General features: G+C 42.4%; 1 protein-coding gene across 1 annotated transcript in view; it reads left to right on the plus strand.

Moving 5' to 3' along the window:
* The window catches only part of LOC124290484 (protocadherin Fat 4-like), a 35,639-nt gene extending 24,328 nt beyond the window's left edge, over window positions 1-11,311 (plus strand). The window contains exons 19-27 of the mRNA XM_046727195.1: window positions 12-205; window positions 650-883; window positions 1,408-1,658; window positions 1,912-2,098; window positions 3,342-3,875; window positions 4,162-4,267; window positions 4,823-4,854; window positions 8,258-8,337; window positions 10,526-11,311. Of these exons, the coding sequence (XP_046583151.1) occupies window positions 12-205; window positions 650-883; window positions 1,408-1,658; window positions 1,912-2,098; window positions 3,342-3,875; window positions 4,162-4,267; window positions 4,823-4,854; window positions 8,258-8,337; window positions 10,526-10,549 (1,642 nt within the window). The 3' untranslated portion in view covers window positions 10,550-11,311. The remainder of the gene's footprint in view (window positions 1-11; window positions 206-649; window positions 884-1,407; window positions 1,659-1,911; window positions 2,099-3,341; window positions 3,876-4,161; window positions 4,268-4,822; window positions 4,855-8,257; window positions 8,338-10,525) is intronic.
* The last annotated feature ends 3,746 nt before the right edge of the window (window positions 11,312-15,057 follow it).

Genomic DNA, 15,057 nt, shown 5'->3' on the forward strand with positions numbered 1-15,057 from the left:
TCATACTCTAGTGCTTCTGACGGGGGATTACAGACAACACGAACTTTGACGATCGCAGTAACTGACGTTGCTGACGTCGCCCCAAAACTCACGGCCTACGACTTCGTGACCATTCCAGAACAACTGGCATACGGGACGGTGATTGGCCGCCTGTTTGAGCTGAGCGACGTAGACACACAGGACATCGCTATATACACCCTCAGTGGTACGAATGCGAAGGTTGTTGAATCTGAACCTGTAAAACTTGATCGATAGACAAAATATCAAAATAGAAAAAGCTGCTGATGAGGCGAAGAAAGTGCAAATTGTGCCACATTGTGTTCACACAATCTAATTCATCTTTGTAAGCCATGTCTGTACCCAAACAAATTGATGGAGGTCACTTCATGCCGATATAAATGATCCTTATATTGAAATCTCACTTCCCTACCTCGCCAAACAGACAATGTCACAGACCCTTAACGGTCAGGCTGTTTTTGTTTGATAGCTGAAGATAACACAGTACTCACCATCCAGGTCACCCGAAACATGACATTAAATGCAGTTTTATGTTTTTGAAGCTGGGTGAGACAGTGTATATGATGTCATCATTACCATAACCTGTGGCTAGTTAAAAGCTGTCTAACAAAACCTGTTACCCACATTCCAGGCACCGACAGCGGCAGCTTAGCCATCAATGAAACATCTGGTCGAGTATTCATCGCAGACGCTATCGACGCTGACAGCGGAGTTACTTCCCTCAGTGTCACCGTCACCGTCACCGACTCAGCTTCTCTGACAGGCACTGCTGATGTTGACGTCGCTGTTTTGGATGTCAACGAATTTGCACCAGTGTTTGGCGATCAGATTTACAAGGCTAATGTGGAGGAAAATAGTGCATCAGGTTGCTAGAGTTCTAATTGTTGTCGTAGCTGTTTCCGAGTTAATTTGTGAACGTGGGCAAGAGTTTATCACGACTGCCTGTATAAAGATCTTGGACTGTATAACGAGAGTCATCTGATAAGCACACGACAAACACTTTGTGGTTCACGATCCCCAACGCTGGCGGCTGATAAATATGATACTTTGGGATCTATACCTTCTGCTGCAAAATCGCACTCCAAATCATATTGTACACTGTGACTATTGACCCGTCATAAACTGAAAGAAATAATAGATTCTCGAACTACATGCCATTGGTCTCAATGAGAGCTGAACTCAATGAGAGCTGACCAGATATTTTATGGATTTAGCTTCTTTAATCTTTCCCACAGAAGGTTTCGGGATCATTACAGGTGCCTTCATCAGGTGAAGAGACTTCACCAAATCCATAAAATATCTTGGTCATCTACAACAACTTCTAAATGCCGCTAAAAGACATCAATGAGAGCTGTTTGATAACACTTTAAACTGGTTTGTGTTTTCCAGCCAAACTCCTTGACGTTGTGTGCACGGATGACGACACGGGCGTCAACGGTGAAGTTGAACTAGTTATACCCACTACCAACGGTGCTGACACGATATTTTCCGTGTCGGCAATGGAGGTGCATGTGGACGGCACCCAGCTGGACTACGAGGCACTGGCGGATGAAGGATATGTATACTCTCTCACCCTGTTGTGTCGAGACAAACCAGCAAGCGGAAATCCTCGTACTGGCTCAGTGCTGGTTTCCGTGCAGGTACGACGTCCAAGCTTTTGTAATAGCATACCCTGGGAGTGCACGTGTCCATCTTGAAGCTCAGTAAACATGTCAGCCTAACTTACCTTTGAAAACGATTGGATAATGTAAAGAGGTACTAAATCTCTTCTAAATTACCGAGCTGAAAGTTATTATCTTAAGTTGAACGCGTGTTACTTATGGCATGAGATACAAAATAGGTTGAACGTGTGTTGACGTTGACAAGCTTAAACAGTAGTGTTGGTAAATGCAGGTGAGCGGTACTGACGAGACACCTCCGGTATGGTTTTCACCATCGATCGACGGCAGTAATAACTTTCCTGGGGTGACACTGTCGGAAGGCGTGAACCCAGGCGCGCTGGTACAGACGTTCATTGCTACTGACGTTGACCAAGGGACTCAGGGGAACATCATCTACAGCATTGTCTCCGTCACCTCAGGTGAGACGAATGTGATGTTAATGCAGGTTCTCAACTTTTCACAGGGACAGTAAAAGTATGCACAAGGAGTAAACGACAAAAGGAGGTGCACATCGCACGCCTTTGGTCGTAAATGATGGATTAGACGTAAGGTACACGAAAGCATGTGTTGCCATTACACGTCGTAAGGTATTAATACAGTTTTGCTTATAGCCACAATGGGTAAGTGTAAACCGAACAAACTAACCCCTTAAAATATCTGTTTGCTGGTCTTCGTGGCTTTAGCGGCAATTGATCATTTTCAAATGTGCGGACACCCGTAGGATGTAATGAAATGTGTTGTAAATACTAAAGAAGTTGTAAATCCATACTATACGTTGTTATGATAATGAAATGTGAGACACGCAGCTTCCCCCTTGTATATAGTTATAAACTTCCAGAAATTCCCATACTATGGCTGTTTGGTCTGTGTCGTTCTAAGGCCTTCAGAATTACACTTGATTCCAAGTCGGAATATAACAACAATGCCATAGAACACAATAGTCCACATGAAATATGAAGTTCCCTATTCAAGTTAATGAATACGGAGAAAAGCCTGCCTGTAACAAGAACTGACGTGGATGTATTTATAAATGTAAATAAATTGAAGAGTAGATCCCAAAATATAACTATACATTACGATAAATAATGAAAAGTGTGTGTGTGTTTCTGTCCTGGGTCTAGTTATATTCCAGCAGAGGGGGATTTGAACATGATGCAGTTTCCTTAAGACATTTGTCCTAGGTAGCCTAGATATATATTTGATATGCTAAATATAGTGAACCATCTGTTATAAACACCTTCTCCCCAGAAACCACTGGACCAATGAATACACATTATCTTGATAAAACGAAACCTGAATGTGGTTGTCATCCACAAGCCCATGCAGTCATGTACAAGGAAATAGAACCTCAGTGATATCATCTCTCACATTGTGAGCATTGAACGTGCTAACGTTACTTTGATCAACGTTAATATTTCTGAGGAAATATGTACACCCTGGACAAAATAACAGACCAGTACAAGTTGAAGTATTGAAGTGATAAACTCTAGTGTGCCTGTGAATGGTCCGTGTATGTTTGAAAAAACTGTTTAATGAGTTTTTTCCCCAAAGTATCTACAGTAATTGTATTTTGAGGTCGGGCATGATTGTATGCTTTCGCTGATGATGTAATATTTATCCATGGTGGGATCGTATATCCTGGTGTGGTGGCATCTCTTGTAGATTCAAGTGCTGATGGTACCGGCATGTTCGGAATAGACGCCACTACGGGAGATCTCCAGACCACTGTAAAAGTTGACGCGGACACAGCGACTGGCGGTGATAGTTACTATGACATTGTGCTGCAGGCCAGTGATGGCACCACCGATATCACTGGAACTATCAGAGTGACGCTCACTGATTACAGCGACAACGCGCCGAAATTCACCAAGGAATTCTACACAACTACCGTCCCATGTACGACATCGGTGGGAACCACAGTGCTGAGTCTGGCAGCAGAAGACATAGATTCAGTTGGGTCTGCTGCCTTCCGCTTCAATGGCTATTCGGGGAGCATCTTCACCTTGGAGACAAACACCGGTGCCATTACCCTCACCACGCCCACATTCCATATAGGGGATGACATCTATCACACGCTGGCGGTGACAGTTACCGATACAGTCAGCTCTGACCTGACGGATGAGGCCACTGTGTACATCGAGATGGAATATTGTGGGCCATCTAATGCTTCTACCTCTGGGTCGACTGAAACACCAGGTGGGAGCAATCATTGTGATCCTAGATCTATCATACAACTACACAGGGCGGTCATTAAAATGAGACTGTTTGATTACCTCAATCGACAGCAATATCAGATACACATTTGCTGATATAGTCGTGTTCTGACTGTTTTTGATAGAGCTGAGAAATAAGCAATTGTGTTTGTGGTGTGACCAATCTCTGTAGTATACTTCCCTCATTAAAACAATCAGTCTAGAGAGCCTCTAGGTTATTACATATGGTGTACACATTTCGACACATCACGTTGTATGTTAAATTTCAGCTTGTCAAAAACTGACGGACGATTCTGCCCTTGTTCCAATGAGGATAGCGACGGCAGTATTGGCAGCCGTGCTCATTGGTGTGCTTGGTTTCAGCCTGAGGAGCATGTAAGCAGCAACGATAAGCACACTGATTGACAAACATGTGTAATTAGAGAGAATACGGTTTCGGGTTTGTTCCATGTAACAGCTGCATATATTTCTCTAATCTAAACGTAAGTGCTTATAACACTTTCCTTAGGTAAGGGTAGCCATTTGCTGTTTTGTTCTAATTAGCCATGTGCTTTCTCAAACCGGACTAATGTGATTGTAACTGTTTTAGTAAGGACATTATTAACAGAAGACGTTCTGTTTCTTTCAGCATATTTTTTTTTAAAAACGCCAGGTGATGTCTATACTGTCAGTCATAGTGCTACCTTTGTTCTGATTTGTAAAATTAGTTTTAGAAAACAATCGATAGTTACATTTCTTTGGTTTCACGCCTAGTTCGTTAACGGACAGATTCCCAGTTAAATGTTCGGTTTCAACCTGGTAATAAATAGGCAACAAAAGATACAGAATGCTTCCTGTCTGAAACCACTTTAAGATACTGTTTAACTCAGATCAGGCAATGTGTGACTTATGTATAATGTCTTTCCACAATATCTCTGTTTCTAATTCAAGATTATCAGCTTTAAGACCGGAGGTCCCAAAAGGTACGTATTTCATACACAGTTTTAGTAAAAGATATTATCCTCGCTTACTCGCTGGAGTTCGTCTCCAACAAATCATTGCTACGATGTACTATATCGGGCGCCTTTAGACCAATTATCAACCTGTTGTGTCAGTTTGGTAGAGATTCCGTATAGATATAATTGTTTGTTGAACTGACACATTACTCTTGTTCAGATGATGATACTGTGTTTAAATGAAGATTAAAATGAGTTAAAACTTAGCGTGACATCAGCAAAATACCTACTTACCAACCGACGTACCAACTTAACGACCTACCGACCTACCCCTACCTACCTGCCCACCCAGGTAAGCAAGGAGGAAGCAAATACTTGTTGTTTCTGTAGCTTCACACCTTTAAACAAAGATGACTTCCTTAGTGGCACTTAGAAGCTGGTATGATGAAGAGGGACAATCTTTATGAATAGACTTTATTGTAATAGATGCGACGTTTCGGTGTAGGGTGATAACGATGTCAGAACCTACACCGAAACGTTGCTTTTATTGCAATAAAGAAGTTGTGCATCCATAAAATGTGTTCCTGTTTATACAAAGGAGATAACTAAATGTATCACCATTTGTTGTGTAGCAACGTTTACGTCCCTTTCTAGTTCCCACCTCATCCACTGCACCTGCACCCTAACCGACATCACCATGTCACACCCTACCCGACAGCACCATGTCACACCTACCCGACAGCACCATGTCACGACCTACCCGACAGCACCATGTCACACTCTACCCAACAGCACCATGTCACACCCTACCCAACATCACCATGTCACACCCTACCCGATAGCACCATGTCACACCCTACCCGACAGCACCATGTCACACCCTACACATCACCATGTCACACCCTACCCAACAGCACCATGTCACACCCTACCCGACAGCACCATGTCACACCCTACCCAACACCAAAATGCCACACCCTACCCGACAGCACCATGTCACGCTTTACCCGACAGCACCATGTCACACTCTACCCGACAGCACCATGTCACACCCTACACGACAGCACCATGTCACACTCTAGCCGACAGCGCCATGTCACACACTACCCAACAGCACCATGTCACACCGTACCCGACAGCACCATGTCACACCCTACCCAACACCAAAATGTCACACCCTACCCGACAGCACTATGTCACGCTCTACCCGACAGCACCCTACCCGACAGCACCCTACCCGACAGCACCCTACCCGACAGCACCCTACCCGACAGCATCATGTCACACCCTACCCAACAGCACCATGCCACACCCTACCCGACACCAACATGTCACACCCTACCCAACAGCTTCATGTCACACCCTACCTGACAGCACCATGTCACACTCTACCCGACAGCACCCACCATGTCACACCCTACCCGACAGCACCACGTCACACTCTACCCGACAGGATCATGTCACACCCTACCCGACAGCACCATGTCACACTCTAGCCGACAGCGCCATGTCACACCCTACCCGACAGCACCATGTCACGCTCTACCCGACATCACCGTGCCACACCCTACCCGACATCACCATGCCACACCCTACCCGACAGCACCATGTCACACCCTACTCGACATCACCATGTCACACCCTACCCGACAGCACTGTTGTGGCAAGAAACACATTAGTCTGATACACTCTCACCAAAGTTTATTTCCGTTTTCGTTATGTCTATCGTCGTTGTAGCGTTGCATTAAGTACATACGTTGTATCGTTGTATACAAAACAGTTGACGAGAGGTTCAGAGAAACTATACAGGAGAAACAAAATACGTGTTTAGTAAACAATCCAAACCTGAACCTAATAAAGTGTACAAATATTCAAAATCCATATTTTCTAAATAAGCATTAATTGAATCAAATATGTTTTCTCTTAACTCGTTTTGGACATAGAAGCAACATAAATTCAAGAAATAACTCACATCTGTGTCCTGCCATAACTCATGTATGTGTGCTGCTGTCAACATGGAGGCCTTCTGTCTGACTGAGCCCATGTGCTTCTGATCATGTGATCAGATTGCCAGGATGTGAATTATGTTTAAAATTTGCAAAAGTTTAGGCAGCAACCTGGCTTTGAACTTGCAACCTGTGTGTTTCTGAATATTAAACATCAGCAGTTCCAGTGAACGATCATTTACACCACAAGCACTTGTACAGATGTGTTGACAAATTTAAAATATTTAAATTAACTTTTACTTTAAATTAAATAAATTAAGTTGAGAGGCTAACCTTAGTTTTCTGCACGTACAAGCACCATGTCACGCTCTACACGACAGCACAATGTCACACCCTACCCAACAGCACCATGTCACACCCTACCCGACAGCACCATGTCACGCTCTACCTGACAGCACCATGTCACACCCTACTCGACAGCACCCTACCCGACAGCACCATGCCACACGCTACCCGACAGCACCATGTCACACCCTACCCAACAGCACCCTACCCGACAGCCCCATGTCACGCCCTACCCGACAGCACCATGTCACACTCTACCCAACAGCACCATGTCACACTCTACCCGACAGCACCATGTCACACACTACCAGACAGCACTATGTCATACCCTACCCAACAGCACCATGTCACACCCTACTCGACAGCACCCTACCCGACAGCACCATGTCACACCCTACCCGACAGCACCCTACCCGACAGCACCATGTCACACACTACCAGACAGCACTATGTCACACCCTACCCAACAGCACCATGTCACACCCTACTCGACAGCACCCTACCCGACAGCACCATGTCACACCCTACCCGACAGCACCATGTCACACCCTACCCGACAGCACTATGTCACACCCTACCAGACATCACCATGCCACATCCTACCCAACAGCACCATGTCACACTCTACCCGACATCACCATGTCACACACTACCCGACAGCACTATGTCACACCCTACCCGACAGCACCATGTCACACCCTACCCGACAGCACTATGTCACACCCTACCCGACATCACCATGCCACATCCTACCCAACAGCACCATGTCACACTCTAACCAACATCACCATGTCACACCCTAACCGACACCACCATGTCACACCCTACCCGACAGCACCATGTCACGCTCTGCACGACAGCACCATGTCACACCTTACCCAACAGCACCATGTCACGCTCTACACGACAGCACCATGTCACGCTCTGCACGACAGCACCATGTCACGCTCTACACGACAGCACCATGTCACGCTCTACCCGACAGCACCAAGTCACACTCTACCCGACAGCACCATGTCACGCTCTAACCGACAGCACCATGTCACGCTCTACCCGACAGCACCATGTCACACTCTACGATTCCACTCATCTTCGTGATTTCAGATTTTGTGATACATGATTTGGTATGAATGTTTCAGGGTCACCGATATCCAAGAAGAATCCAGTTGGTTTCGAGAGACCACTCCAACCAGAGCCGTCAATCTACTTTGAGGATATGGTACGTAGTGATGTTATAATAAACCATTACTTTCCCGATTTACAGTATTCTGTACAAGTAAAAGAAAACCTGACTGTGCTTCTGCAATTTAGTATTTACGGTTGAACAAGTCTTTCAATGAGGGCGTGATTGCTAAGCGATCATTGTCGTTCGCCTTTTTAAAATCCTCGCGTGTGAGTATCGTACTCCAAACACACGTGCAAACTGTGCGCCGTGCAATAACATGCATGGTCAATTTGTGAATTACGACCTTAATGTCTACATATACTCGATATACCCTTCATGACTACATATAAATCAAAAAAGGATATTCATATACATTTTATGGAACTTTATTTGAAGCACAGTTTTCTTTTGACGATAGCAGTAGCATTATATGTACTTCCCCTCAGTTTAAAGTAAACCTAATAAAGATCAGATGTTTTCGGAGGTGAATTCGTCGGTAATCAGCCTATCTACGTCGAGGGCTCTGAATTCTCGGTTAGAAGAATGCGAGTCACTCAAACAGACATATCCCAACTCTATATCTCGAAAACGAAGATATTCGAGGAGGAAATTAATATGCTCTTTCAAACAAAATCCCAATAAAGCATGCATACATAGTCTGTAAAATCACGTGTGAAGTCTGGATACGGATGTGTACATAACATTACAGAGAAAACGTTTTTCAACAACTTACATGGTAGGACTTGAGTAGGAACCAAAGTCAACTCTTTGACTTGAGAGATTGAAGACATTTAGTGACAAACATTTACAAGCAGTAATTAAATTTCACACAATCAGGACACACTAGCACCATCAGTTTTTCACCAAAATAACACCTCATAACACTTTGTACCACAGTGACCATTATTTGCATACTTGCCAGAACAGACTTCAGCCAAAAGCAGATACACATCCTAATCCAGGGGGCTCGTATCGATGTCAGCAACATCTTTACTGGTGCCCTGGTGATGATTCAGTCAATACAGTCAATACCTCCGCAAGGAGCAGCCAAGAAAAGATGGGACGTTACCATCGGACGGACGCTCTCCTCTGCATTTTCAACCTATGGTAGGAGACTGAGGAGGTTGGGGAAACTCGTGACTGCGACCAATTGTGAGCTCTGTCACCGAGGGCGTGCAGCACTAAGAGAATACAAATGCTGCCCCAACTAGTAGAAGCAGAGTTCAGGAGAACTACAAGAAGATACACGCACGTCTGTCTCGTGGGGAAGGGCATCCATTGCCGACATTGTACTTAGTCACCTGCATGAACGTTCGTGTTTGTGCTTGGAAGAATTATCAACGCACATGAACATGACGGAAATACGACACCCTACACCAGGGGAAAGTGATAGACGTCACCGGTTCTCTTTGCTAAGCATCGTCAGAAGTATTTGTATGGTCCTTAACAGACATGTACCTCAGACACTAACATGAGGGTCGACATGGGTGTCCCACTCAGTTGAAGCGCGCATTTCACATGCATGTTTGCGTCATTTGGGACTGATGGAAACATTTGACTGCGGGATCTGGTTACTCTAGATCTGATTACCTTTAAGACTTATTTAAATTTGAGAGCAGTGAAGTGTCGAGGTCAAAATTAACCCCTCAACCTAGGAAATTGTAAGACGCAGATGTGACGCTGTGGTTGAGTTAGGCCGGAAAGCCTGAATACCGACTGCAACATGTATATTTCATGATCGGCTACGTTTGGAGACTATATATATGAAACTTATACAACACATCCACACACAATAGACATGACTTGATACATCACCGCTGCACTTACTCGAATAAACCAATTTACAAGTATACACCCTATCATTTCTGAATGCCATAACATCCACAGCTACCATCTATGGTATATTAGTGTTATATTTCATTTTCGTATCGAAGAACGAAATTTACGATTAGACGTGGACGAATCGATTAGCTGAAAAAACCCGCATTTAGATAGGTTGGTCATGGTTATCTCAACGTTCTCTTGCGCTACCTTCTTTATAGAACTGTCTTCAGGGGGTATCGTATCGGAGTAAACGTCTGATCCCAATAATAAAGATTGGTTTGAATTGATATGTGATGTTCGCCATTAAAGTATACTTGATTAATCTGTATCAGTTATAAATACTACTGTAATCCTGCAGAAATATGACTTTGTCTGTCACAGTTACTTACTATAATGGAGATATTCTGTGCATTTCCAGACAGTTGAACCATCCGTGGCCTAAGACATCTACCTCCCAGACCATATCATGGCAGAAGAATACTCTAAACAACATATGATGTAGGCCGGAGTACAAAACCTGATGGTTCATATGTCTAGAGATAAATGATCGATCATATGATGAAATGTAGTGACTTGCGTTCATTGTTTTATAGTAGTATGTGTTAAGTGTTTGTGGTGTACCTTGCTGCTTTTATGTATCGTCAAACCTGTCTAAAGTATTCCATACATCGAGAATATATAATACTCATGTACTCCCAAAGGCAGTGATTTAAACATGAATATAAAAATTCTGGTGGTCATAAAGGTTCAGAACTGCTGCAATTCCTGGTGATCTAAAGGCACCGTGATCAAATTCAATAAAACGTTTACATGCGCAGACAATGAACCCAGTCAACATTTAGATTTGACACATCATTGCAAACGATTCAGAAAAAGCGACTTAACTGGACAAACCGGGAAGTCGACATGTTTTGATATTGAACTATACCCTAATACAATTTGGTAACTCATGTTACCTTTTACTGCTGCCAGTAACTTGTTCATGATTGTGAACATTATTAATATCGTGTGTTGGTGCTGTATTCAAAGTCCTGTTGCATGTCCATGGTTATTTACCGTTAGCTTTTCAACGATCCTTAATCTTAAAGGTGATGTTTTATTTTATTTGGTTACATTCACTGTAACTAATCACTATGCAGAATTGTACATAGTTGAACTTCTTTAAATAGTCATTAAACTTTTTTATCAGGAGTGTTTTCATGTGCAGAATGGAGTAAAGCTACATCTTGCCTTGCATCACAAGCTAGTAAGGCAATATTCTCTGTTAAAAATTTCCAAAGGAAACTGGCAGCGTTAATTGTACAGATTTATTTAAAATCTTTGATTGTATGATATCACCCATTCTCTGTTATGGGTCTGAAATCTGGGGCACATCCTACTGTAATACTATTGAATCTGTTCATATTAAATTCTGTAAATATGTCTGGAAACTTGGAAAATCCACCTGTAACAATATGGTCTTGGGTGAATGTGGAAGAGTGCCTTTACAGTTCACTTATACAACCAATGCAGTGAAATACTATTGCAGACTTCTAAACATGCCTGACTATAGATTAGACGGGGTAGGACAAAATTCATGGGCAACTAGAATTAAAAATATTCTTTTTCAATTTGGTTTTGGATTTGTTTGGATAAGTCAGGAAATTGGTGATCACAAAATATTTATGGAATCATTTAAACAGAGACTACATGATAATTTATTTCAATCTTGGCATTCATCTTTGGACAGTAACTGTAAATGTCTTTACTATAAGCAATTCAAATCTTTGTTAAATGTTGAGAGCTACTTGATAAATAATGATATCCCTCAATATTTAAAATCTATATATGCCCGATTTCGGTGCTGTAATTGTTAACTAGCAGTTGAAACGGGCAGATACACTGATGTTGCATATAATGAAAGGCATTGCCTGTTTTGTAAATTAAATGGTATCTTCGTTGTTGAAGATGAATGGCATGTGGTTTATATCTGTGATGCATATTCTCATATCAGAAATAAGTACATATCAAAATATTTTAGTAAATGTCAATCAATTATTAGTTTTATATCAATATTACAGAGTAAAAATGTTAATATTATCAAGGATGTATGTCTATTTTTATACTTTGTTGACAAGACACACAAATCTAAATGAAATATATATGTGCTCTACTTATCATCAATTTATGTACATATATTTTGGGCCGGAGGCCTGTTACTGAAATAAAATTCTGTTCTGTTCTGTTCATGTGCAGAATGTTTTGTTATTTGTGAAAATCCGTTACACGAGACACTGAAAAATGTGAGATACGTTTGAAATCAGTGAAGGCAAAATACCAACAATTACAATCTTATTTTATGTAAAGAAATACCTAACACAAACACAATGTATAGATTATCGTGTCAAACAGACGCACTCGCAACAATCACCACAAAGGATGAGAAGCCTCAGTCATTCCCATGATGAAAACACACAACAAACTCTCCGTATTTATATGTTATCCAGAGTGACTGTACTAAACAAACTCGTCCGATAAAGAGACCTAGAAGTTCTTTTCTTTTCTACTCTCCCCACGGTTTCTATAAGAAATTTCTGTTCGCTCCGACTTGTCCCGGAAGGTGAAAAGCAACTTAAACCAGATTCGTCTTGGAAAGTGTTTATATCTACAAAGTAGTATTATACCTACAACAGAATTCACCGTTTTCAAAGGAAACGCGTAAGTTAAAGTATAGCCCTTTTCCTAAACAGTTTTCAAAATAGTATCCATCAGAAGTGTATATTCTGTAGTCGGTCAGACCTCGCGAAGGTTGTGAAGAACACCTAAGACGAGAACGTCACAGATGTATCATGGCAAGTGTTTGCCTTCCTCTACTCCCTCGGAATCTGTGTCGGAGACTTATCGAGACTGATTATTCTCATAGAACGATACGTTGACGTTTTGTATTCTGATTTTATATTGTTAATATATCTACTGAATACCACTTAATTTTTTTAATTTCTGTTTTATTATAAACAAGACTTACCTGTAAGCAGAAGGTTGATATAAATTCCACTGACCTATGAAGTACTGAGGGATAACATGAGATGCATGCATGCGCATAAGATTCAGCCTTTTCAAAAAGTGAAAATATTATTTGCCTCGGTATGTAATGCGAGGGCATGCTATCCCCCAGTACTCCATAGGTCAGCTTTCAGGTAAACCCCGCATAATGTAAGATACCGCTGCAATGTTGTCAATTAATGGTCTGACATGTACATTCTTTAGTCTCAGCACAATGATTGCAAAGTTAGAAAAGCAGCAAACATTTCTAAAATGTGCTTTTAACGTTCTTCCGCGGTCCAGGGCACTTGCCCTGTTCTTACCATGTGTGCATGTGATTTGGCCTGCCCTAAGGTTTCTTCATTAGCCTTCGGGACCTGCAACGCCTCATTTATGAGGATGTCTGTATTTCTGCAGGAGTCTGGAGTTTCCCCCAGTTCAGGGGGTTTGAGAAGTCCATCATTTACCGATTTGGCCAATTCTCATAGCTCCCTGACAAGTTCATTCACTTCACAATATCATCAGGAACGTCGACCGGAAAAGCAGGCTCCTGTTGTGTGCACCTTGATACAATCGTTTCAAATAAATCTGGGCCAATTTCCCTCTTCGAGACATCGGAGTAACCATCTGCACTGACCTCACCATTTATGGCTGCTTTCTATACTTTCTATACTGCGGTGGTGATCTGCCTGTTACTTTATTGCATAGAAATAAAGACTCTATGTTTATTGTGATAACGGCATAACATCAGATGCTGTATTATTATCATCATCATCATCATCATAGACATTATCTTAGCGTAAAGGGGGGGAGCGTACAGGTCCCTGGCCACGTGGGCTTATCTGCCTTTGGTTTAGGCAAATTAGCTGACATGGCACTTCTTCTCCCCGCGGGACCACTACTACCTAACTCCTAGGCCAAATGTAGAGATAGCATCAAAATCAGATACTTTATGTTATATAATTACACCCGGCTTTATCACCCATACAGCATATCTTGACCATGTTGAACACCAGTGCTTGTCACTGACAATATTGACGATATTTGCACAATTCAACTCCGTCGAAAATTAGCCCCAAACCAACTTATTTACCAACAACAATAAAATGAGTAAAGAAACACTTATGATACTAATTTATCTTCACAGACGGATCAAAGGGTGGTGGTGCTGTTTCTAGTGCCACTGTCCTTTGGTCCACAATATCGTATTACCTGATGATAGCTCAAGTTTTCACAGCAAGTCTCATGCCATATTAACAGCTCTAAAATATACTACAAAAATAAAGTATGGGATCACCCTAAAGTAGTATATATAATGATAGTCCGGGATCAAGTCCAACAAAAGCCTCTGCAAAGCCTTATTTCACAAATAAAGCTTTTGTTAGGCCCTTAGATCTCGCCACCATTGTATCTACTACTTTTGAACCCCCAGTTAACTCCCCGGCTCCACGTGGCACTATTGTGCCGCTATGTCGCGTTGACCTCGATGAAACAGTTTAATGTGAATCGCCTATGATCTCTTTGGTGTTCGTAATAAAGGCTTGCTGGGCTTTCCGTACCCCCTGTTCTATGTACTTTTTTTTCTCGTCTTCGCTGATAGCAGACTTACGAGACTTGGATCGAATCTCTTGTTTCATTTTGTTATATTTTGTGAGTTCAGAGAGGATTGAACGAAACTCCTCCTCTGAGATCTTACTGTTAGTGAGTGCCGTGGAAATACGCTCACTTACCGTGTTCAGCTTTGCTTCGGCCAGAACCATGATTTCATCGTGTTTCAATGCCTTACGATGCAGTCTGCGTGATGCAAACTTAAGCACCAACCCTAACACCCCTGCCACCCCAGCTGTTATTTCAATGCCTAGCACTATAGGTGCAGCCACGATGGTAGCTAACAACCCAACACCTGCCGCCCCTAGTCCCATGCTGGTT

This window comes from Haliotis rubra, unplaced genomic scaffold (genome assembly GCF_003918875.1).
Source record: "Haliotis rubra isolate DU_JTF1 unplaced genomic scaffold, ASM391887v1 Scf467, whole genome shotgun sequence".
NCBI classification, from domain to species: Eukaryota; Metazoa; Mollusca; class Gastropoda; order Lepetellida; family Haliotidae; genus Haliotis; species Haliotis rubra.